The sequence below is a fragment of the Rhinoraja longicauda genome, chromosome 10, assembly GCF_053455715.1.
Source record: "Rhinoraja longicauda isolate Sanriku21f chromosome 10, sRhiLon1.1, whole genome shotgun sequence".
NCBI classification, from domain to species: Eukaryota; Metazoa; Chordata; class Chondrichthyes; order Rajiformes; family Arhynchobatidae; genus Rhinoraja; species Rhinoraja longicauda.
This window is the reverse complement of record NC_135962.1, coordinates 13,554,992-13,581,126: the sequence shown is the minus strand read 5'-3', so window position 1 is coordinate 13,581,126 and position 26,135 is coordinate 13,554,992. Positions and strand designations below refer to the sequence as shown.

Sequence of the window (26,135 nt, the reverse complement as noted above, 5' to 3'; positions counted from 1 at the left end):
TCCCTGACTTCCCGTGGGCAGCACTGGCAGGAGGTTGCCATGGAGATGTTAGCTCAGAGCAACAGTCCCCACTACTGACCGGCATTGAGAAACATCCTGACCTCACTACACAGGTCAGAGTGACTCCTTGCAGGTCGACATGTCATTGCATCTCTATCCCCTTTCTTTGTTTCCATTTACACACTCTGCCAGTGTCTTTCCTTACAATACGCCCTCACTCAACTTGTACAAGACATTGGTGAGGCCACATTAGGGTGCAGAGAAGATTTACGAGGATGTTGCCAAGAGTCTGAAGAAGAGTCCTGACACAAAACGTTACCTATCCATGTTCTCCAGGGATGCTGTACTGAGTTACCCCACAACTTTGTATCTTTTATGGGTCTTGGCGTCATGTTCAGCATAGACATTGTGGGCCGAAGGGCCTGTTCCTGTGCTGTACTGTTCTATGATCCTTCCAAGAGTCACACAGCATATAAACAGGTCCTTCAGCAGCTGAGTCCACACTGACCTTCAACGACCCATTTACACTAATCTTATGCTAATCCCAGTTTATTCTCTCCACAATCCTGCGAAATGCCCCCCGATTCCACCACCCACATACACATTTGGGACCATTAACTTCACAAGCCGCACCTCTTTGGGGTCCGTGAGGATACAGGAGCACCTGAAGAGAGAACACACAAACTGTGTACATAGAGCACTGGAGGTCAGGAGCCACGAGGTGGCAGTTCTACTAGTTTTGCCACTCTCTCACTGTGCCGGCCCTCTCCACGTCTCTCCCACCCACGGTCCCAGCTCCATTTCTGCCTTTGCTCTTGGACTTGCTGTCACCCTAGAGTCTGTGTCCTCTGTGCACATCACTGGCACTTCAAATGGAGATGGTGCCCAGGGCTACACTCCAGCCACAGGTTGTGCAACAGAGGGACCTCCGCAGAGCCCATAGCTGCCGGGGGTGGTTGTTGTTTAGTTTAGTTTAGTTTAGTTTAGTTTAGTTTAGTTTAGTTTAGTTTAGTTTTGTTTAGAGATGCAGCGCAGAAACAGGCTCTTCAGCCCACCGAGCCCAGCATCTCTGGAAAAAGAGAAAAGGTGAGGTTTCGGGTCGGGACCCTTCTTCTGAAGAAGGCCTCGACCCGAAACGTTACCTATTCTTTCTCCAGAGATGCTGTCTGAATGCTGAGTTACTCCAGCTTTTTGTGTCTCTGTTCTGGGCCAGGCCAGCCCCAGACATCAGCAGAACCCAAGCTGGTCCTAGATCCTCTCACTGTACTTTAGCAAAACCTCATTCAGAGATGCAAGTGCCTTAATCTGCAGAGACTGCTTCTGTAGCCAAGAGAGCTCATTTCCAACTCTCTCCAATGGTTCAATGCTTCTATTGTCACATGTGCATAGTGCTAACACAGTGAAATCTTTCATTTCACTGCACATTTATGTGTATGTGACAAATAAATTGACTATTGACTATATTGATTTATCTTACAAACAGTCCAGTAGAGTATTGCTATCACCCCGGTCCCCGACCAACAGGTCTCATTGCCTGTAACTCGTTTTCACCTATAGCCCACAGCTAACAATGGCCTGTTTCCTTCGTTACTTTTTTTGCATATCTTTCATTCATGCGTTCCACATCTCTCTGACTCATTTAACTGCATTTCTGCATGTTTTACTTCAGATTTCCACCATCTGCAGAGTTTGTTTTGTAATGATTTCCAATCATTGAGAGCTCTTGACGTTGCAAACTTTGAAATTGTGTGAGTCACCCGAGCCATTAGTTTCGGTGTAACCTCATCACCCGAGCACTGGTTTCTAAAGTCAACTGGTTTCTGAAATCAACATTGTTGAAGTCAACAACAAGGCTTGTATTCACTGGAGTTTAGAAGGATTAGAGGGGATCTTATAGAGACGTACAAAATTATAAAAAGGACTGAACAAGTTAGATGCAGGAAAAATGTTCCCAATGTTGGGGGAGTCCAGAACCAGGGGCCACAGTCTTAGAATAAAGGGGAGGCCATTTAAAACTGAGGTGAGAAGGAACTTTTTCACCCAGAGAGTTGTGAATTTGTGGAATTCTCTGCCACAGAGAATTGGCACAGATGGAGGCCAAATCACTGGATAAATTTAAAAGAGAGTTAGATAGAGCTCTGGGGGCTAGTGGAATCAAAGGATATGGGGAGAAGTTGGGCACAGGTTACTGATTGTGGACGATCAGCCATGATCACAATGAATGCCGGTGCTGGCTCAAAGGGCCGAATGGCCTCCTCCTGCACCTATTTTCTATGTTTCTATGTTTGCAAAAATTTGGAGCCAGTACGAGTTCTCTTTGCAATCATATGACATTGAGGTATAATATTTGTGGCTCAACAATGTGGTAGGACCACCTTAAAGGGCCTATCCCACTTAAGGCGATTTTTTAGGCAATTGCCGGCGACTGTCAAAGTCGTAGCAGATCGCCAAAATTTTCTTTTACCCCACGACAATGACCACAAGAATGCCGAGTCAGGTCGATACAAGTTACTTTTTTTGTGAAACGAGCACCTGACTAAGAGATTACACCGTCTTCGGAAACATCGTAAAATTCCCACGTTTATCAATGCTTCTCCGGCGTCCTACTTTTCGCTGAAATCACTGACAAGTCAATAAGTACTTGAGAGTTTTGAAATATAACATCTTGCCCGGGTTACTTGAAAACCAAGCTTCACGGTAACAAGGCATAAACTGGATTGACTTCCAATTTACTAATAGCAGTATTAAGAAATTTAATTTTAAACGTGGTTAAATGGATTTTTGTGTGGAGTGTGGGCATTCTTTGAAAATGTACGGGAGATGCATTCCTGATTTCTGGGTTGCATATCTGGGTTGGGAGCCCACTTTAAAAGTAATCGCTGATGGCCATAAACATCGCAAAATTCCCACGCTTACCTGACCGTCAAACAGTCGCCTCCAATCTACCTGTCAAATGTCCTGACGGTAAATAAATTGGTTAAACACAAGTATTTTATGGTATCTTCAAATGACTTTACTTAATTTAATATTACGTGCTTCTAAATGCATCTGCGACAGCCTAGCAAACCTGGGGACAGCATGTGACAGCGCCCGCAATAAGCAACGATACCAGGCGACAAGCCAGCTGTCGCCGAGAAATTTCAATCGGGAAAAATTCTCAGCGATGCGCCGAGATCCACTACGATTCTTTGAAGACTCCTCACGATCACGCCCGCGACACCCCGGCGAACTGTCAGCGACAGCCTAGTCACCGGCAGTCGCCTTAAAATCGCCTAAGTGGGACAGGCCCTTTAGTGTGCGTGTCTGTGTGTATATATATATATGTATATGAATTTTGTATGTAAATTATAAATTATATTAGATTCTCCACAACCTGCGATTCTTTTCTCCCATGAAAACACCACATTGTGAACACGTTTAGGGCGGCACGGTGGCGCAGCGGTAGAGTTGCTGCCGTACAGCGCCAGAGACCCGGGTTCGATCCTGACTAAGGGTGCTGTCTGTACGGAGTTTGTGCATTCTCCCTTTGGCCGCGTGGGTTTTCCCCGGGTGCTCCAGTTTCTTCCCACACTACAAAGATGTACAGGCTTGTGGGCTAATTGGCTTCAGTAAAATTATAAATTGTCCCTTGTGTGTAGGATAATGCAAGTGTATGGGGATCGCTGGTTGTCGCGGACTTGGTGGGCCGAAGGGCTTTTTTCAGCGTTATATCTCTAAAGTCTAAAGTCTGAAAAGCACCAAATTCAATGTTAGACTGGAAGAAATGAAAGTGAATCACTGATCCACCTGGAAGGGTCGGCTGGGACCCTAACAGTGGGAGGTGAACAGTGATGCATCTATTAAATACCTTTCTGAGCTCTTTGAACAACTCTGGTATTTTCTATTACTCTGACCTTAAACATCCATCAGGCCACTCGTCTGTATGCCCTTAACCGAATGATCTGATGAGCAGGGCCGGATTAAGCTAGTGCAGGGCCCGTAGCATATGTTATAAAGGGGCCTTAAATACGGGACTTGACGTTACCGCCCGCGCCCCACGTGACCTCACCCAGCCAGCGGCCCAGTGCTCCCGTTCCACCAATGATGGCCGCCCGGGCCGGGAGGTGGGTTGCAACCTCCGTTCTGCGAACACACTCGGTCCCGCTCCCCGAACACACTCGGCCCCACTCCCCGAACTCCGTTAACGTTAACGAGCTCCGTTAGCCTATTCTGTCTGGGCCTATAGTGTCGGGGCCTACAGTGGCCCGCAAGTCTAATACAGAACTCTCAGAGAGTGCGTGATGGAGGGGTTTAGTTTAGAAATACAGCGCGAAAACAGGCCTTTCGGCCCACCGCTCGTACCGACCAGCGATCCCCGCACACACTAGGGACAATTTTACACATACACCAAGCCAATTAACCTACAAACCTGTACGTCTTTAGGGTGTGGGAGGAAACTCCCTGAGAAGTGTTTAAGATGCAGCAGGTGTTTGGCCTGAGGGCAATGTGGACACTCAGGCAAAAACATTTGTATTTTCTGCCACACTTGGTAGCCATTATGATGGATGGGTTTAGTCAATGAAGTCTGTGGTTTTGCAGCACAGTCTGGCTGAAACCGTGAACTGAAGTGGTAGTTCCAGTTTGCTGTTAATGAGAAAGTCACTGTCCGCGGAATTAGACTTCTGGAGATCGCTTCTAGCTGCAGTGCAGCTTGCAGTTGGAGGTGGAAGTGATTCATTGCATTGCTCTGATTGAAGCTTATTTGTAAGGTGCGAACCTGTTAGTGGGGGAGTGAATTTTGAAGGAAGTGAGTGGATGATATGGGGAGGGGAGGGGAGGGGGGGAGATAAGAAAAACCTATCCAGGCTTCACAGCAGGTCCAGTGAGGTTTACTCTTTGGGGATGTGAGTTCCGGTTGGCGAGAGGGTTGGTCCTCACCCTTGTCATCTTCCTCATCCTCTCACTCCTGCTAGCCTGATGAGCGTCTCTCAGCCGCACGGCACCTTGGGTTCCAGGACTGTGTGGTTCCAAGGGATGAAATACACTTATGGATGTCTAGAAATGATTGAATTTTGCAAGCTGCAGCATATGTGCAATTGATGATTAGGAAGCTTTTCAGTGTACCTCATAGAAAATAGGTGCAGGAGTAGGCCATTCGGCCCTACGAGCCAGCACCGTCATTCAATGTGATCATGGCTGAGCACCCCGTTCCTGCCTTCTCCCCATATCCCTTGATTCTGCTAGCCCTAAGCTACCTTAGCACAAGTGACAATAAACTAAACTGTAAAGCTGCAATTGTCCCAGGTTTGGTTTTCACCCTGGTGTTCCTGCTATCTCGGTAGTTTTACCTCCATTCTGGCAAGCAGTTCTAAGGTCCTCTAATACCGACTAATTCAGAGAATTGGTAGATAACAATGCAAGGTCCCCTGGGCTGGAAGATAATGCAGAGAGCCACCATTGTGAGTGTGGACATCACACATCAAGCATTGAACTATCTGACCATGGCTTCACCGAGCCCCCGGAGGTGCTGTGGCTGCCTTTGTGCCATTGCTCACCTGGTGTGTGTTAGGCTACAAGTGGAGTGTACAGCCACTTGAATAGGGGGGAGTGCCTTAGTTCCTCGAAATCCTCAGGGGTGCTTTAATGTTGCTTTATTTATCACATGTGCAACTGCACTGTGAAGATCTTTTTGCGTACTGTACTTACTGTACAGCGGGCACTACCATGCTTTGGTGCCATTTCCAAAGTCTAAAGCCTAAAGTCTGGTCTGCCCGCACACTTGGTACACTGGAGCCGATCCCGATCCTGGTAAACCCCAGGCTCCTACTCCGTCGCCTTCGACCCTATGTCCGTCTCCTCGCCTGGCCTTCCCTGTGTCCCGGGGGCGCCTCCTGCAGCCGACGTTGAAGGCGCTGGAGGCAATACCCTGCTTCACCCCCTTACCACCCCTTGCTCCTCACATCCAACATCTCCAGCGGCTCCCTCCCAGTACCTGCCCCCTGCCCACTCCAGGGGACTGGAGGAGACATGGAGCAGGCTGGGACTCTACTCCTTGGAGCGCGGGAGGATGAGGGGTGATCTTATAGAGGTGTACAAAACCATGAGAGGAATAGGTCGGGTAAATACACATAGTTTCTTGCTCAGAGCAGGGGAGTCAAGAACCGGAGGACATGGGAATAGGGGGGGGGGGGGTTGAATAGGAAATGAGGGCGACTGTTTCACACAGAGGATGGTGGGTGTAGGGAACGACCTGCCAGAGGAGGTCGTTGAGCAGTCGGAAGAAGGGTCTCGACCCGAAACGTCACCCATTCGTTCTCTCCGGAGATGCTGCCTGTCCCGCTGAGTTACTCCAGCTTTTTGTGTCTATCGCAGGTTCTATCGCAATGTTTAAGAAACATTAAGACAGGTACCTGAAGAAGTTCGGTTTTGAGGGATATGGGCCAAACACAGGCTGGTGGGACTAGTGTACATGTTGTTTCAGTGTGGGCAAGTTGGGCCGAAGGGCCTGGTTCCATACTGTATGACTCTATGACTCTTTGAATCAGAAAGGATGGGAACAGGCCCTTCAGCCCTTTGCGTGATTACTATAAATAGGTGGTCGATGGTCAGAAGGGCCAGTTTCTGTGCTGTCTGTGTGACTCCACGACTCTTTTAACAGGCCTGCAGTTCCAGAGACAGCCTGAAGTAGCCAGGTGTGAGGCGATACTCACTGGTCCCTGTGCAGTGGAGTTCTGCAGGGAAATGATTGCAGGGAAATGGCCCGGAGCCAAGCTTTGTGAACACAAAAGCTCCTCTCTCAGACGGGCAACATTATCGCAGGTGTCACGCGAGATTGTCTATCGTTCCTCTCCTCGCAGTCTCAGCACAATAGGACAATGACCTCATATCCTGCAGACAGCAGACGGAGTATCAACAAATACTTCCTGCCAAGTGGGACTGAGGCACTTTGCTGGTAGAAATCACCGGCACAGATTTAAGATGGACAAATGGCACATAAACATAGAAACATAGGTGCAGAAGTAGGCCATTCGGCCCTTCGAGCCAGCACCGCCATTCAATATGGTCATGGCTGATCATCCAAAATCAGTACCCTGTTCCTGCTTTCTTCCCGTATCCTTTGATTCCCTAAGAGCTATATCTAACTCTGAGGAAGGTTTCCGACCCAAAACGTCACCTATTCCTTTACTCCACAGATGCTGCCTGACCCGCTGAGTTACTCCAGCATTTTGTGTCTATAATAATCCATGGTTCTGTCCAAAATTACAGCAAACATCAAGGGAGTTACAGCCAGCACATGTTTCTCATGCTCCATGATAGACATTACATGTAAGTGCATGAGTTATCACATAACACACCAGCCTCGATATATATATATATTTCAAAAGAACCTGTCTCCTCCTTATCAAAACCTCCCAAAATGCTTTCCAACCTGGAACAGCACACTGGTGCAGCTGGTGGAGCCATTGCCACCCAGCACCAGAACCCTGGGTTAGATCCTGACCTCAGGCGCTGTCTGTGTGCGGAGTTTGCACATTCTCCCTGGGGCCGCATGGATTTCCTCCGGGTGCTCCGGTTTCCTCCCACATCCCAAAGACGTGCGGGTTGGTAGGTTAATCGGCCTCTGCAAATTGCCCCTTAATGTGCAGGAAGTGGATGCCAAAGTGGGATAACACGGGACAAGCGTGACCAGGTGACCGATGGTCGGCATGGGCTCATAAGGTCATCAGAAATAGGAGTTGAATCAGGCCATTCGGCCCATCAAGTCTACTCCGCCATTCAATCATGGCTGATCTATCTCTCTCTCCTAACCCCATTCTCCTGCCTTCTTCCCATAACCTCTGACACCGTACTAATCAAGAATCAGTGGGCTGTGTCTCTAAACTAAACCTGTGAAGTAATTTTGTAATAGAGGAAACATGTTAACATGAAACATGGTCCCCTCACACGATTCAAGAGAGAGCTAGATAGAGCTCTTAAGGATAGCGGAGTCAGGGGGTATGGGGAGAAGGCAGGAACGGGGTACTGATTGAGAATGATCAGCCATGATCACATTGAATGGCGGTGCTGGCTCGAAGGGCCGAATGGCCTACTCCTGTACCTATTGTCTATTGATCCACTAGCCACAGTCACAGTACTGACGGTCCCCTCACACGATCCACTAGCCACAGGCACAGTGATGACGGTCCTCACAAGAGGACCACTAGCCACAGACACAGTAATGATGGTCCCCACACACATGATCCACTAGCCACAGTCACAGTACTGACGGTCCCCTCACACATGATCCACTAGCCAGACACAGTAATGATGGTCCTCACAGAAGTCACATCGTCAGCTATATAAACGCTCAGTGCCATTTGGGTCACTTTAGCCAGTCCCAATGCACTGGTCACTGCTTGCATCACTTTAACTCGAAGCACATGGTTGGCACCACGTGACAACAAACACAGGCACAACATCAACTACTATAGTTCATGGTAACTAAGCGGAATCACCTCTGTTCACCACCCCCCATTCTCCCTTCCACGGCTCTTCCACTCCAAAGTCTCGGGCGGCCGCCTTTTCTTTCATCTGCGGCAAGTGAATGTGGGAAAAATAAATACCTGGAAGCATCATGGCCCGACCACACGTCTCTGACTCCTCTCACCCCCTCCTCTCTCGCTCTCCCTTTCTCTTTTCCCCTTCCTGTCTTCGGGAATCTGCAGCCACAACTGAAGCAGCTCTTTGCGACTCTCTAAGTAAACCGTCCGGCATGTGTAAAGTAGGGATACTCTGAATGAGCTACCACTAGTCATAGAGTCATACAGCGTGGAAACAGGCCCTTCAGCCCAACTTGCCCACACCAACCAACATGCCCCATCTACACTAGTCCCACCTGCCTATGTTTGGCCCTTATCCCTCTAAACCAGTCCTATCCGTGTACCTATCTAAATGTTTTTTAAACATTGTGTCAGTGCCTGCCTCAACTACCTCCTCTGGCAGCTCGTTCCATACACCCACCGCCCTTTGTGTGAAAATTTTACCAATCAGGTTCCTATTAAATCTTTCCCCCCTCACCTTAAACCTACGTCTTCCAGTATATTCTTTTGTGCTGCTGCAAGTAAGAATTTCATTGTTCTATCTGGGTCATACGACAATAACACACACTCTTGGTTCTGGATTCCCCGAGCCCCCTCGGGCATTTTCTTTCCTCAACCCTCACTTGCCGCACGCACACGCACACGCACACGCACACGCACACGCACACCGACAGAAGAGCAGGCTGGCTCCCGGAGACTATGCGGCAAGCCATTGCCGACAGCCCGGGCAATGACTCACCACCTAAATATAGCGCAGAACATCAACACAGACATTACAGGCAGCCGGGAGCAGTCTCCACAGGGCTAATCTGTTGCACGCACCATTTACAACAGCACCATTGTGTAAGACTGCTCATCCTGGTCGGTGCTGATAAGAATTTGATGATAAGGCAATGGAGGTTGGAGTGATTCAAAGTGGGGGTGTTTGTTGGAAGACATCAGGATATTGCCTCATGCTAAAAATGCATTGAGATCACCTCACCTCACCTCACCTCACCACAGCCATGTCCTGGTGCAGCTCTCCTCACTGATTGTTGCTCTCTGATTACCTCTCCCTGCCTCACTGAGGGTTAGAGAGTGTGTCTGCCGCTGCATATTCACAGGTTTATTATCATGTACGCCCTGCACTGTAAAACTCTTTTTTGCAAGCTTACACATGCACAAGTCGCCATATTTGGGAGCCATTTATTTGCACAGTCCCAAGTCTGGTCCACATGTTGGATGTTCAGATATTCCAGCCCATCAAGTCTACTCCACCATTCAATCATGGCTGACCTATCTTTCCCTCTTAACCCCATTCTCCTGCCTTCTCCCCATAACTCCTGACACCCGTGCTAATCAAGAATCTATCTATCTCTGCCTTAAAAAATATCCATTGACTTGGCCTCCACAGCCCTCTGTGGCAATGAATTCCACAGATTCACCACCTTCTGACTAAAGGAATGTCCTTTAATTCTGAGGCTATGGCCTCTGGTCCTAGACTCCCCCACTAGTGGAAACATCCTCTCCACATCCACTCTATCCAGGCCTTTCACTATTCTGTACTGGAGTGCCCTGGATCCAGGTGAGCCCAGGTAAGCCTGGTCAGGCAGCATCAGGTAAGGCAGCGATTCACTTGGATTTTTTCCAATCTGGTGTAGCTTGCATGTAAACCTAGGAATTCCCGGCTCATTTCATGCTCCAGGCAATGGGTGGACAAGTGTCCCAATGGACATTTGACTCAGCATTTGGGGGAGGGGGAAGGGCCATGTTTTTTTCCGCCAGTGGGCAGTGGTCAGTGGCCTCTGTTGTTACTCTGTCCGAGACGCCAAGGCACGGGTGGCACAGTGGAAGGGTTGCTGCCTCACAGTGCCAAAGACCTGGGATCGAACCAGACTATGGGTGCTGACTGTACCTTCTCCCTGTGACTGCAGGGGTTTAATCGCACCGCTCCGGTTTCCTCCCATACTCCAAAGACTTTCAGGTTTGTAGATTAATTGGCTTTTGTAACCCCCCCCCCAAGAAAGTGGCATAACATAGAACTAGTGTAAGGGTGGTCGAGTCAGCATGGACTTGGTGGGCCGAATGGCCTGTTTCCAAGCTGTATCTCTAAAATAAATAATCACAAAGCCAAAGTCAGCTGTGCTTTGAGTGTTCAAGGGTCACCTCTTGGCTCTGCTTGTGCCCTTGGAGGTGTGTACCTGTATCTTATGACAACAAACTCAACTTGACTTGATCCCGACTACAGGTGCCGTCTGTACGGAGTTTGTACGTTCTCCCCGTGACCGTGTGGGTTTTCTCCGAGATCTTTGGTTTCCTCCCACACTCCAAAGACGTATGGGTATGTAGGTTAATTGGCTTGGTGTATGTGTAATTTGCCCCTAGCGTGTGTAGGATAGTGTTAATGTTGGGGGTGATTGCTGGTCGGCACCGACTTGGTGGGCCGAAGGGCCTGTTTCCGCACTGTATCCCTAAACTAAACAGCAGCAATTAATGAGGAAGGAGGGGAATAACTTCCACAAAGCTGGATCGACAGGATTTAATATGGATGATATTATAGTTGGACAGTTCACAACACCCTCCGCCACTGGTGCTTTATCACTGTATGCTGTGTGATCTGGATGGTACGGAGAAATGTAAACGTATTTATTCTCGAGGCACAGAAACTACAGGTGCCGGAATCTTGAGCAAAGCACAAAGTGCTGGAGGAACTCAGCAGGTCAGGCAGCATCTGTGAAAGGAATGGACCTCTCGACGTTTCGGGAAGGGAGCCTTCTTCAGACTGTGTTTTTTTAAATCCCTTGTCAATTCCAGTGATACCAGGACACTTGCCTGTGGTCAGTGAAACAGACACTGATTATGACACTCGGAGAACCAGCAGAGCCGGCAATCACTTCCAGGCATCAACACGTACGGCTTATTTAGAGGGTCTCGAAGGTTTACCACAACTAAACCACCAACTTATGATCTTGACTCACTAGTGGTTTCATTCTTCCATCAATCACTGGGTCACTTGCATTCTTGTTTTGAAACATGTCAGACAACACCTTTTACTGCCTCACAGCGCCGGACACCTGGGTTCGAACCTGACTACATGTGCTGTCTGCACGGAGTTACCTTCTCCTTGTGACCGCGTGGGTTTTCTCCCAGTGCTCCGGTTTCCTCCCACATCCAAAGACGTGCAGGTTTGTAGGTTAAATGGCTTCTGTAAAATCCCCCTAATGTGTAGGATGGGAAAGTGGCACAACTTACAATAGCTTTTATCCATGAGCATCCATCCAATTCTGGTCTTTTGTTCACTCCACTCACAAACGATTCTCTCCATCTCACTACCTTTCCCTCCACCTTTTAAACAGTACGTTTGACTTTTTAGTGTTGTTAAGACATACAAAATGTAAACAGGCCCTTCAACCCAAAGAGAACACAGAGAACCAGTGATCACCTGTGTACTACTTCCATCCTACACTCTAGGGACAATTTGCAGAAGCCAATTAACCTACAAACCTGCATGTCTTTTGAATGTGTGCGGACCTAGAGAAAACCCACACGGTCACAGGGTGAACGTACAAACTCCGTACAGATAGCACCCGTAGTCAGGATCAAACCCAGGTCTCTGGCGCTGTAAGACAGCAACTCTACTCTCTGCCACTGAGCCACCCTCTTCACGCTCAGCATTGGAGTAACTCAGTGGGTCAGGCAGCAGCCCGGGGGAACATGGATAGGTGACGTTTCAGCTCGCGACCCTTTCTTCAGATGGCATGTGGCAGATGCAATTTAATGCGGAGAATGTTGGTTGGAAGAAAGAGAAAAGTTATATTGAAGGAATGAGGAAGCAAGTAGACCTGAAGGTACAGGTGCATGTCACTGAAAATGGCAGGGAAGGGCGAGAAAGCAGTTAATCAGATATAATAGGCTTCATCTTTAAGGCACGGTGCATAACGAGTGTATAATCTTACCAAATAACCTTCATAAAAGTTCATAAGTTCATAAGTCCCAGGAACAGAATTTTGTCATTCAGCCCATCAAGTCTACTCTGCCATTCAATCATGGCTGATCCATCCTTCCCTCTTAACCCCATTCTCCTGCCTTCTCCCCATAACCACTGACTAATCAAAAATCTGTCAATCGCCACCTTAAAAAAATCCATTGACTTAGTCTCCACAGCCATCTGTGGCAATGAATTCCACGCATTCACCAGTCTCTGACAAAAAAAAATCCTCCTCACCTCCTTTCTGAAGGTACATCCTTTTATTCTGAGGCTGTGGCCTTTGGTCCTAGACTCTCCCACTCGTGGAAACATCCTCTCCACATTCACTCTATCCAGGCCTTTCCTTATTCGGTAAGATTCGGAGAGATCCCCCCTCATCCTTCTAGACCTCAGCATGTACAGGCCCAGTGCCATCAAATGCTCATCATATGTTAACCCACTCATACCTGGGATCATTCTCGTAAACCTCCTCTGGATCCTCTTCAAAGCCAGCACATATGGGGCCCAAAACTGCTCATAAGGCCTGACCAGTGCCTTACAAAGCCTCAGCATTACATCCCTGTTGTTAGATTTTAGTTTTCTCAAAACAAATGCCGCGCTGCCCCTTGGGAAGGCTAAATAAAACTTTGGTTCGTTCTTAACTGGAGCACTGTGCTTAATTATAGGAAGGATGTGAAAGAGTAGATTTTCAGGAATGGTTCCTGAGATGAGGGACTAAAGCTATAAGGATAGATTGGAAACACTGGAACTAGTTTATTTGGCAACGACAAGGCTCTGGAGAAATTTGACTGATGGGTCTGGACAGAGCAGAGTGTGGAGGCTGTTCATATTGATGTTTGGGGTAAAGACCAGAGATCACAAGTATAAGCTAAAGGGGATGAGAATAAGCCAATATTTTTTTTTAAATGCAGCCTAGTTGGGATCTCGAACCCAATGCCCACAGATATCATGGAGGCAGTGTCCATCAACAAGGAAATGGATAAATATATGGTGGGATAAAATTGGGAGAAGATTCAGAAAATATGAAACTAGTAGAGAGCTGGCATGGATCGGTTGGGCTGAATGGCCTCCGTCGATGCTGGAACTATCTCCGAATCTGCGAACTTCCTCCTGACATTTAATTCTTGTAAATGCAAGTCACCATTGTTTTCTCAGACATGCTCCTCATTGGCTGACTTACAGAGGGCCGGGGAGCCGTGGGGCAGAAGCCTTTCCAAGGGGCCGCAGGGCAGAAGCCTTTCCAAGGGGCCGCTGGGCAGAAGCCTTTCCAAGGGGCCGCTGGGCAGAAGCCTTTCCAAGGGGCCACGGGGCAGAAGCCTTTCCAAGGGGCCCCGGGGCGGCAGAAGCCTTTCCAAGGGGCCGCGCGGCAGAAGCCTTTCCAAGGGGCCGCGGGGCAAAAGCCTTTCCAAGGGGCCGTGCGGCAGAAGCCTTTCCAAGGGGCCCCGGGGCGGCAGAAGCCTTTCCAAGGGGCCGCGGGGCAGAAGCCTTTCCAAGGGGCCGCGGGGCAGAAGCCTTTCCAAGGGGGCGCGCGCCAGGACACAGAGTGACCCTGCAGCGGAGGGCGTCGAAAACAAAGAGGGACTATCGGGCCTCTAATGAGTATTTTAAGATTTTGTTGGCGCCAGATACATGACAACTCTGTGTACTTTGCGTATTGTATGCAAAAACAAGTACAATCGAAACACAACGTACTTGTGCTGTAACACCAGGTCAAGCGCTCTACCAAGAATACCAAGCCCCAAGTTTAATATCTAGACTGCCTATACACACTTGTGCTAAGGACAATAACTAACTCCATACATTGTGCAATAACAAGCTACCTGCATGTTAACAAGCACATAAAAACTGATTCTGTAGTACATTGGTTTCACACAGAGAGTTGTGAATCTGTGGAATTCTCTGCCACAGAAGGCAGTAGAGGCCAATTCGCTGGATGTATTCAAAAGAGAGGGAGGTATAGTTCTTTGGGATAACGGAAGCAAGGGATACGGGGAGAAAGCAGGAACTGGGTACTGATTTTGGATGATCAGCCGTGATCGTATTGAATGGCGTTGCTGGCTCGAAGGGCCGAATGGCCTACTCCTGCACCTATTTTCTGTTTCTGTGTATCATTGAGGTTATCAAGTGAGAAGTTATATAAGTAAATCATTGGGGTTATCAAGTGGGAAGAATAGTACCTAGGTACATGGGACAATAAAGTATCATTGAATCATCATTAAATTGTTGATGGAGGCCATCATACTCTGCCTTGAAGACAGTTGGAGTGTCAGAGCAAATTCCACAACCTGCAATGTAATCATGACCTGTTATCATAATGTTGCACACAAGATAAATATTGGTCCAATCATTAGGAACCTCTTCCCCTGTCTTCTTCAAAGCCATGAGATCTTTTTGGTTTATTGAGGTTTTATTTACGTTTATTATTATTGTCACGTGAAAAGCTTTGCTTTGCATGTTATCTAATCAGGTCAGATAGTATTATTCATAAATGCAACCGAGCCAACAAATAGAGCAAAGGGTGCTTTATACAAAAGATACAGAGTGCAGGAACATCAATACTGTTAAAGGTCCAGCCATTCGTTGTACCTTTACCCCTTATGTTTGACCTCCCAATGTGCTGGGGGAAATGGGTCCACAGTATCCATGGGGTACAGACTCCGATACTTAAAGGTTATGGGCTCCTGTTTCTGAAAAGTTCTTTAAGCCCACAATTGGAGGGAAAGATTTGCTCATACCGTAAGTTTTATTTTGACGACATTTGTAGTAAAAAATCACAAAGAAACCACAAACCATAGGTTTCATCATTCCTGGAATGGGTAATAAAGGTCAGATTTTTTTTTTAAATAATCCCTTGGGACCCTGTGTTTATATGCAGAGAGCAGATACAACTGCAGCCTTAATGAAGCGTTTATCTTTGCACGCAAACTATTGCTGCCTGGCCCACTGCCCGGTCGGTGTCCTGGCATGATACTCGGTCTATTTATACCATCTGCTAACTGGTGGAGCAGACTTCATGGATGCTCCCTGCCATCGCTGAAGCACAGGGAGGGAGGTGCCAGCCTCTCTCGCCCAGCACACTCATTCTTCTGGAGGCCAAGCTGCAGGGTTCAATTACATGGCAACGGGATGGAACGCGGATGGAAATGTCGGAGCCCGGACCAGAAAGCATTCCCAATCCGGAAAACCGTCAGAACCATCAAACAGAGCGCAGGTTTTGGAACTCTCTATTAATTCTGATCAATTAAGGATATGCGCTGTGTTGCTGCCTGAAGAGAGCATTAAAACCTTCCATTTTAGTTTAGTTTAGTTTAGCTTAGTTTAGTTTAGTTTAGAGATACAGTGCGGAAACAGGCCCTTCGGCCCACCGGGTCCGCACTAACCAGCGATCCCCGCACCCAAGGGACAATTTACACCTATACCAAGCCAATTAACCTACAAACCTGTACGTCTTTGGAGTGTGGGAGGAAACCGAAGATCTAGGAGAAAACCCACACGGTCACGGGGAGAACGTACAAACTCCGTACAGACAGCACCCGTAGTCGGGATCGAACCCGGATCTCCAGCACTGCAAGCGCTGTAAGGCAACAACCCAACCGCTGCGCCACCGTGCCGCCCTAATCAATGGTCCGCTAAAGCAGTAACATAGATTAAACGGCACAGAAACTTTGCCCCAACCCCCAACTAGTTCACATGAGTCTCCCCCTATTCTACTTTGTCTGACAGATCAGGAGTCCATTTATTTATTTCCCCTCAGGTACATTAAGTTTCCACTTTAATGCAGAATAACAATCACCTTAACTCGTAGTCATTTCCACAGTCCAAATTACTCTCTGAGTGCAGGTATTTCTCCAGAATCTATGTTGGATTTTTTTGTGACTGTCATCCCTTTGTTGATTGCATTGGTTTGAAAGATACAGCATGGAAACAGGATCTCTGGCCCATCAAGTCCATGCAATCACAGAGTCATGAAATCATACAACGTGGAAACAAGCCCTTCGGCCCAACTTGCCCACATCGACTAACATGTCCCATCTGCACTAGTCCCACTCGCCTACATTTGGCACATCTCCCACTAAACCTGTCATATCCAGGTACCTGTCTAATTGATTCTTAAACATCTCGATAGTCCCTGCCTCAACCACCTCCCCTGGCAGCTCGTTCCATACACCCACCACCCTTTGTGTGAAAAAGGTTACCCCTTAGATTCCGATTAACTCTTTTCCCCTTCACCTCCACTCTGACCATCGATCACCCGTTAACACTAGTTCGATGTTATCCCACTTTCGCATCCACTCTCTGCACACTGGGTCAATTTACAGTGCCCGACTAATCTACAAACCCACGTGCCTTTGGGATGTGGGAAGAAACTGTAGTAGGAAACCCACCCGGCCGGTCACAGGTGGAGTAGGTGCAAACTCAACACAGACATCACCCAAGGTCAGGATCTAACTCGGGTCTGCGGCGCTGTGAGGTAGCAGCTCTACCAGCTGTGCCACTGTGCTGCCTTGTTTTCCATTACCAACATAGAAATATTTTCTCTAACCCAGCTTTATTAAGACCATTCACCATCTTAAAGAGTGAATCAGTTGGTCCTTATTCTAGAGAAAAATAAAGTCATTTTGGTCTTTCCTGATAGCTCTGAGCTCTCACTTGTGACATATGATGCTTTTTGAATGTTTATTACAATATCTTAACCGCACACAGTACTCTCAGTGTGGTCCAAGCAAGGTTCAAAACATTTAACATAATGTTTCTGCTTTCATGAAAATGAGCCCAGTGTTGTGCTGTTAATGGTTTGTAAATGCACATTTCTCGAAGTGGGTGGAAAAGCAAAGGGTTCATTTTCCAAGTGGCAAGGGGTTCCATATTCCTCTGTTCAAAATGCACTCCCTCCCACTTAACACTAACTGAAGTTCACTTGCCATCCAATCTGCAAATGTATTAAAGTTGTTTTGCATTTTACCATTGTTTTAATCAGTATAACTTTCTTTGTGCTACCTCAGAAACTTTGAGATTGCACTTCCAATTCCTAAATGTTAATGCATGCAATGCCCCAGCACCGACCGACGCCTGTGGAACAACCCACCCTACCTTTTGTCATTGAGAACCCCTTCCCTTGCAGGCACTGAATGTTCCCCTTGTACGTAGCTGCCATCAATATGCTGACAAGAAGTGGTGCAGTTGGAAAGGACAATTGCCCGTGACATTGCTCGGAGTAGCTTACTTTAGTTTAGAGATACAGCGCGGAAACAGGCCCTTTCGGCCCACCAGGTCCGCACCGACCAGCGATCCCCGCACATTAACACTATCCTATCCCATCCTTTTCCTCCACTGAGTTATTCCAGCACTTTGTGTCTATTTTTGGTATAAACCAGCATCCGGAGTTCTTTGTTTCTACTTATTGGTCCCATTACTTTGGCACCGATGGAAGGTGAGAACAGCACAAGACTATGTTGAAATTCCCATTGCAACATAAGGACTCAATGATGTGCATTCCACAGTGCATTCAACATTAGCAACGGACCCATCTGATTTGAATTTTCTGCGTTAGCCACTGAGCCACGACAGCTACCGTTGGTCAAACGTGGATAGGTATTATCCTGAGTCATTAACCCCATATGCACCCTGCCCCACACCTATCCTTTAGTTTGCAACTTACCCTTTCAACGTAAGAGCTGTGGAACTGATCACCGATCTGTCGTAGTTTCTGCCCAATCCGAATCTCCACTCTCTCCTCCGGTAGCAAATCCATGGGGAGGTGATCGGTTTGATTGCTGCGAGATGCTGTGTTGGCCCGCGGCACCTCAAAGACCTCTGCAAAATGGAGCCGATACCCTTCATTGCCTGGGAGGGAAGTAAAGCAATCGTCAGCCAACATTGTAACAGTTCCTCCTCTCACCCCCCCCCCCCCCCACTTCATCGAGCTCCTTCCTTTGTGAGCAGCACAGGGAAAGTGGACTTACTGCTCCTCCAGTGGGTCCATTTGAAAGACGGGCCAGCTACAAAACAGTAATCACCAGGGGCAGAACTGGTGACTTCTGTTTATCACCATGGCTTCGCTGAAAGGGCGAGCTTGCAACTGCTTCATCATTTACCAGTGTAATAGAAATGACTGCAGGCCAGTTCAAGTTAAGAGTTATCCCTTCCATTAAAATAAAGCAAACTCCTTCTATCCCTCTGTCTTCACCAACGTCTCCACACACGGACACACAACTACACACAGGCACACACACACATGCGCGCACACACACACATGCACGCACACATACACACACACGCACATGTGTGCATACACACACACACATGCACGCAATCGTGTGCATACACACAAATGCACACGCACATGTGCATACACACGCACACATGCACATACACACACATGCACATACAGATGTACATACACACATGCACACATATGTGCATACACACACGCACACACAAACACACACATGCGCATACACACATGCGCATACAGACATATGCATACACACACATGCACACATGCGCATGTGTGTGCACAAACACGCACACACACACACACACACACACACACACACGCATACAGTTGCGGCACAATGGCGCAGCTGGTGGAGCCACCGACTCTCAGTGCCAGAGATCCCGGTTTGATCCTGACCTCAGGTGCTCTCCGTGTGGAGTATGCACGTTTTCCCTGTGACCGCATGGGCTTCCTCCAGATGCTCCGATTTCCTCCCACATTCCACATGTGTGGGCCACGTGTGTGGGCTTGTAGGTCAATTGGCGTTCTGAAGATTGCCCCTAGTGTGTCGGGAGTGGATGCCAAAGTGGGATTACACAGAACTAGTGATCGAGTGATCGATGGTCGGTGTGGACTCAGTGAGCCAAAGGACCTATGTCTATGCTGTATCTCTAAACTAAACTAAACACAACACATACAGATGTTCACACATGTAAGTAAAAATTTGCATGAATTGCTACATGATTATTTGCAGACTGGATGATCAAGCAAAATTCCAAAATTAGATGAAATGCAGGAACAATAAACACACATATGGCAGAGAGTAAATTTTGAACTTAGGGCCTAAGATAAATACTGCACTCTGCCAACAGACACAATAACCGAGAAAAATAAGAGCAGGAGTAGGTCATTCGGCCCTCAAGTCTGCCCCTCCACTCAGTATGACCGTGCCTGGTCCCCTGTTGGGGTGGCACAGTTAATACACAGAAGACCTATTCCAAGTCCACACGTTTCTGACAATTAATCTCTCTTCACCAGATCACTCTCCCGGAGCCTCTCGGATTCCCACGTGCACTCTGAACCCCTCACATTCCACTCAGACCTGCAAGAGTCGACGGGGTTATGGGGAGAAGGCAGGAGAATGGGGTCGAGAGGGGAAGATCGTTCAGCCATGATTGAATGGTGGAGTGGACTTGATGGGCCGAATGGCCTAATTCTGCTCCTAAAGCTTTTGAGCGTATGAGTCGGGAACACATCTGCCAGCTGTTCGGGTGGCTCTGACTGCCTGCTTGCATTTGCAGGTCTTGGTTGGAGTGGAGATCGGACCGCAAGAACGCTCCATGATCCGGCACCCGATGATTGACAAGTCCGGGTGTCCTGCTCATCTAGGTCTAGATCCTCTGCTCATGTGCTGGGAGGCCAGAGTGCAAGAAGGATGTGCGGTGAATGCCGGGGGAAAGCAATGCAGTGGGAGCCAGGCTGCTGACTGTGGGCTGGGTGGGGAGGGATCAGAGCCAGGGTTGTGGTCTGCAATGCCAGGGGTCAGGGTTTGTGGGTGTGTCTACAGCTCGAGCGGGACTCAGAGTGCATGTATACTTCCTGCTCTCAGCTTCACTTGAAAAACGATTGTACCACTATCGAACACGCAGAAGACATGAAATAAATGGCCGCTTGTGTATTGTGTAGAAGGGAACTGCAGATGATGGTTTATACCGGAGATAGACACAAAGTGCTGGAGTAACACAGCTGGTTAGAGAGCATCTCCGGAGAAAAGGAATAGGTGGCTGCAGCATCGACACAAAGTGCTGCAGTAATCCTGTGATGCTGCCCAGGGCCGTTTTTACAGCATTATGGGCCCCCGGGCAAAGCAGTGTACTGGGGCCCCTACCATTACTCCCCCCCACCCCCCTTTCCCTACCAGCCCCCCCCCCCCCCCCGTCGTGCCGGCGAAAAGCACTTACCGAAAAGCACTTAGCGATGGACCTAGGGTGCTACATTGTTGCGAAAAGCACTTGCAGATCGCTGTGAGAAGCACTTAGTGACCGAAAATGTTGCGAAAAAAGCACTTATTGAACCTACATTTTTAAAGTAGTATTTATTTATTGCAAGTCACTTAACATACACAGATCAGCATGGGGCCCCTATGCTCGTGGGCCCCCGGGCAAGTGCCCATCAGGCCCATGCGTTAAGACGGCCCTGATGCTGCCTGACCCCCTGAGTTACTCCAGCACCTTGTGTCGACGCTGGCTGACCTGCTAATTTACTCCAGCACCTTGTGTCGATCTTCGGTGTTTTGTGTAATGACAAGAGTAGCACATAGACAGGAGTCTACAGGTCCGGTCCCACTAAATCCCAAAGGGTATCGGATTATAGGATTTTTTTTGGCAAAGAAATAAATATTTATGGGAGTGATGATCTGGGCCTATTTTCTTTGCAATGTTTTTTTGCCTGTCCGTAAGACATCGGAGCAGAATTAGGCCATTCGGACCATCGAGGATGTTCCCAGAACATCTTTGACTTCCCGTGGGAAATGAAGATGGAGGGATAGAGTGTATCGTGTGGAGCATGGAGGGAAAGTCTGGTTAAGATGCTCGTCCCTCTCGTCAGGGCTGTTCTTTTCCTTCCCTTTAGTTTTGAAAATGTATAGTCCACGTGTGGAACCATGTTTAAAATCTTCGATCTCTTAACATGCAATCCAGTAATCCTGACACTATGACATTAGATGTATATTTCTGTTACATGTTAAGGATGGATAGGAAAGGTTGAGAGGGTTATGGGCTAAACACAGGTCGGTGAGACCAGTGGAGATGGGGTATCGTGGTCGGCATGGGCAAGTTGGGCCGAAGGGCCTGTTTCCATGCTGGTTGACTCGTATGACTATAGTTACAAAGCGAGACTTTTCCGATTTTGGGAGATTTTCAAGTAGGAATGATGAGAGTGGCAGTGGTAAGGTAAGCATACACCAGCCATGTCACCAAGAGTAAGCTCGAGCTTGGGCAGCACGGTGGCGCAGCGGTAGAGTTGCTGCCTTACAGCGCTTGCAGCGCCAGAGACCCGGTTCGATCCTGACTACGGGTGCTGTCGTTACGGAGTTTGTACGTTCTCCCCGTGACCTGCGTGGGTTTTCTCCAAGATCTTCGGTTTCCTCCCACACTCCAAAGACGTACAGGTATGTAGGTTAATCAGCTTGGTGTAAGCATAAATTGTCCCTAGCGTGTGTAGGATAGTGTTAATGTACACGGATCGCTGGTCGGTGCGGACTCAGTGGGCCGAAGGGCCTGTTTCCGAAGCTGAAACTAGAAATAAAAACTCAAAAAACTACCAGCAAACATATAAATCGTCAGGTGACTTATGTTTACTTTGTCAACCCAAGGAGAAACCAGGAAACTAGAGAAGAATCTCTGAATAGTGTTGTTGCATCTCGTGCCCTGAGGAGTCCTTGGTTTAATGTCCCTTATGAGGGAGATCACCTCCAACTCCACAGCACTCCTACAGTACAAATATTATGTTTAGGTATCAACCCATGGAGAAACCAGGACATGAGGATAGCATCTCCTATAGTATTGCTCCGTAACATCAGTTATGGACAGGGACAGGTCCCTATGGGGGAGTTGCCATGTACTCTGACTCGAGAAGAGAGAGTCCTCCTGCACTGAGTCTTAGTTTAGTTAAGTTTAGAGATACAGATTGGGAACAGGCCCTTCTGCCCACTGAGTCCATGCTGACATCAGTGATCCCCGCACACTAACACCATCCCACGCACACTAGGGACAATTTACAATTTTACCATAGCCAATTAACCCACAAACCTGTACGTCTTTGGAGAGTGGGTGGAAACCGGAGCACCCGGAGAAACCCCACACAGGTCACGGGGAGAACATCTAAACTACCCACAGACAGCGCCCGTGGTCAGGATCGAACCTGGGTCACTGGCGCTGTAAGGCAGCAACTCTGCCGCTGCGACACTGTGTCAAGTCATGGCTAAAGCGGAAAGGATCCAGTTTTGGGAGGAAATTCATGATTTTATTTTTGCAAAATTTACTTCCTTATTGAGCCTGCTTTACATGTAAAACGAGTTTGCCGAGATGGCCTGGAGCGAGAATGAGATGTGAGCTCATGATGCAAGCCCAGATCGCAGTGGTGGCTTCCTCCAGTAGTCAATCTTAGTCTGACTGTTTCATTGGGTGTTCCTAACTGGTTAACAAATGTCCTTATCGTGATCCTTGCTTCGCACTCTTTAAGAACATCACGTTAAACAATAAGCTCGCCTTGCCTAGACTGCAAATATAAGAACATAAGAAAATGAAACAGGAGGAGACGATTCCATCCTTTGAACCAGCTCCACCATTCAATAAGATCATGCTTGATCTTCCACCTCAGCACCACTTTCCTGCACTAACCCCATATCCCTTAATCCCCTCACTTCCTGTCAAATAGTAAAATGTTTAATCAATACAAGTGTATAGTTTAAAAAATTATAATAGAAACATAGAAAATAGGTGCAGGAGTAGGCCATTCGGCCCTTCGAGTCAGCACCGCCATTCAACATGATCATGGCTGATTGGCTGATCATCCAAAATCAGTACCCTGTTCCTGCTTTTTCCCCATATCCCTTGATTCCGTTAGCCCCAAGAGCTAAATCTAACTCTCTCTTGAAAAGATCCAGCAAATTGGTCTCCACTGCCTCATGTGGCAGAGAATTCCACAGATTCACAACACTCTAAAGTTTTTCCTCATCTCAGTCCTAAATGGCCTACTCTTTATTCTTAAACTGTGACCCCTGCTTCTGGACTCCCCCAACATCGGGGACATTTTTCCTGCATCTAGCCTGTCCAATCCCTTAATAAAGTGATATTTATGATTGTATACATATTATCTTATGTAATAATGTGATAATACTTTTTTTTAAAGACTTTTCACTGTACCTCAGTGCACGTGACAATAAACAAAACAATATAAGAGAATATAAACAGTAGAAATGGAGGCCATTCATCCCCTTTACTTTGTGCCGCGATTAAATTAAGCCAATTTTAATTAAATTAAGTTAAGCTAGGTCCTCTTTCAGTGCTCATGGCTCAAAGTTTTCGCGACCGTCAATGATTTTTGGTAATCTCTGTGACTTCTGAGAAAGGAGTGATTTTTAATTTAGTATTGGTGGACTGAACCAACCCAACAACTTACTTCACAGGAGTAGCCATTGCAGCCAAGGTGTAGCTACTGACAAAATGTGGACAAGCAGCAAATGAGAGGGTGATCTTTACAATGTCATCAAGTATCTACCATGGAACTATATAGAACAGTGCATCGCAGGAACAGGCCCTTCAGCCCACAATGGCTGTGCTGAACATAATGTCTAGATCAACAAATGTGATCTGCCTACACATTATCCATATCCCTCCATTCCCTGCACATGCCTATCTAAAACCCTCTCGAATGCCACTGCTGTATCTGCCTCTACCACCACCCTAGGCAGCTCATCCCAGTCACCCACCACCTTCTGTGTAAACAACTTTCCCTGCACATCCCTTTTAAACTTTGCCCCTCTAACTTTAAAGCTCTGCCCTCTAGTCTTTGACATTTCCACCCTGGGAGTAAGGCTTAGATGAAGTAGATAGCCTGAATACAGTAGGTGTTTATTGTCATGCTCCACATGCGTGTACTGGTAAGCCACACAGAGACTACAACACTTGGGAGACAATGCCCCATAAACACACAGCTGGGAGGGTGGGGAAAAAAAAGGGAAATGGCAGAAAACTTTCAGGGATTTTTTTCAAACCAAATCACATAACCAGCCTCAGCCACAAACATCTTACCAAAGCTTCCACTACAGTAAATATTCCCTGCGTGCATTTGGCAGCGTGGCTATTGAGCAGAATGCAATCTGACAAAACATCAGATCATATTTCATAGCTGTGAAAGTTAAACTTGCTGGACATCTTTCAATAGTACATCGAGGAGATAAAGGAGAAACTGAAAGCCTGTTACGGGATCTGCAATGTTGCTGACGAGACGACAGATGTTCTCAACATCTGGCTGCTCTATGTAAACTGGAGTGTGAACTTAAGATGAGGGTGCGTTGAATCAACTGTCACTTTGCAAGCTGTGAACGTTAAGACCAACGGGTCGTCAAAAGAGACAAAGCTCTGGATTCCCTTTCCTGTTGAACGGGATAATGCAACATCCACTAAGAGGATAGACACAAAAAGCTGGAGTAACTCAGTGGGACAGGCAGCATCTCGAGAGAGAGAGAGGGAGAGAGAGAGAGGGAATGGGTGACGTTTCGGGTCGAGACCCTTCCTCAGATTTATTGTGAGTTTAGGAGAGGCGCATGAAAGCCTAGCTTCTGAATGGAGTTCAGTTTATACCTGCAGCTTCCTTGTCAAACCCAGTTGGTGTTTCGTGCCAAGAAAGAAACATAAAGTTAAAATGAAATGCGATGTGGAGTGAGATAAATGCCAATGAACGTGTTCAACACAATGAACGTTCTCCCCGCGACTGCGTGGGTTTTCTCCGCTTGCTCCGGTTTCCTCCCAAACTCCAAAGACGTGGAGGTTTGTAGATTAATTGGCTTCAGTACAAATTGTAAATTGTCCCTAGTGTGTAGTGATCGCTGGTCAGCACGGACTCAGTGTGCCGTAGGGCCTGCTTCCGCACAGTGTCTTTAAAGTCTAACATTAAAGTCATTTAACAAATATGCTGTCTTGCAACTTTCCTATCAATGCGCATGACCTCAGAGCTGGAATATGAAAGGCCTGGATAGAGTGGATGTGGAGAGGATGTTTCCACTAGTGGGAGAGTCTAGGACTAGAGGTCATAGCATCAGATTTCGACAGAGCTCCTAAAGGAAGGAGATGAGAAGGAATTTCTTCATTTAGAGGGTGGCGAATCTGTGGAATTCTTTGCCACTGAAGGCTGTGGAGGCCATCAATGGATATTTTTAAGGCAGAGATAGATAGATTCATGATAAGTACGGGTGTCAGGGGTTGTGGGGAGGAGGCAGAAGAATGTGTTTAGGAGGGAGAGATAGATCAGCCATGATTGAATGACGGAGTAGACTTGATGGGCTGAATGGCCTAATTCTGCTCCTATCACTTATGTTCTTATGACCTCGCTGCAACTGCGAACAGTCAATATGTTGAAAGACCATTTCATCCCTTGAAAATGCTTTCAGTTTTGTTTGTCCTCCAATGTTTTCAATGTAAACCATCAGGCACCAAGTAGGATAGTTTGTCTGTTTGTTTTTATGTCATGACTGTTTTTGTAAAGCGTCTTTGAGCACTTGGAAAAGCGTTATATAAAATAAATGTTTATTATTATTATTATTATTATTAAAGAAAACTCCAGAAAGAATTGCTGAGCACAGCAATTTCTCTTTTACTATTTATTTTTAAAG

The 26,135-nt window shown here is 47.3% G+C and overlaps 1 protein-coding gene across 3 annotated transcripts in view; it reads right to left on the bottom strand.

The window, feature by feature from the left end:
• The window catches only part of LOC144597609 (bcl-2-modifying factor-like), a 65,472-nt gene that overhangs the window by 8,385 nt on the left and 30,952 nt on the right, over positions 1 to 26,135 (bottom strand). For all 3 annotated transcript variants that reach the window (XM_078407111.1, XM_078407112.1, XM_078407114.1), the window contains exon 3: positions 18,185 to 18,369. In XM_078407111.1, coding sequence (XP_078263237.1) covers positions 18,185 to 18,369 — 185 coding nt within the window. The remainder of the gene's footprint in view (positions 1 to 18,184; positions 18,370 to 26,135) is intronic.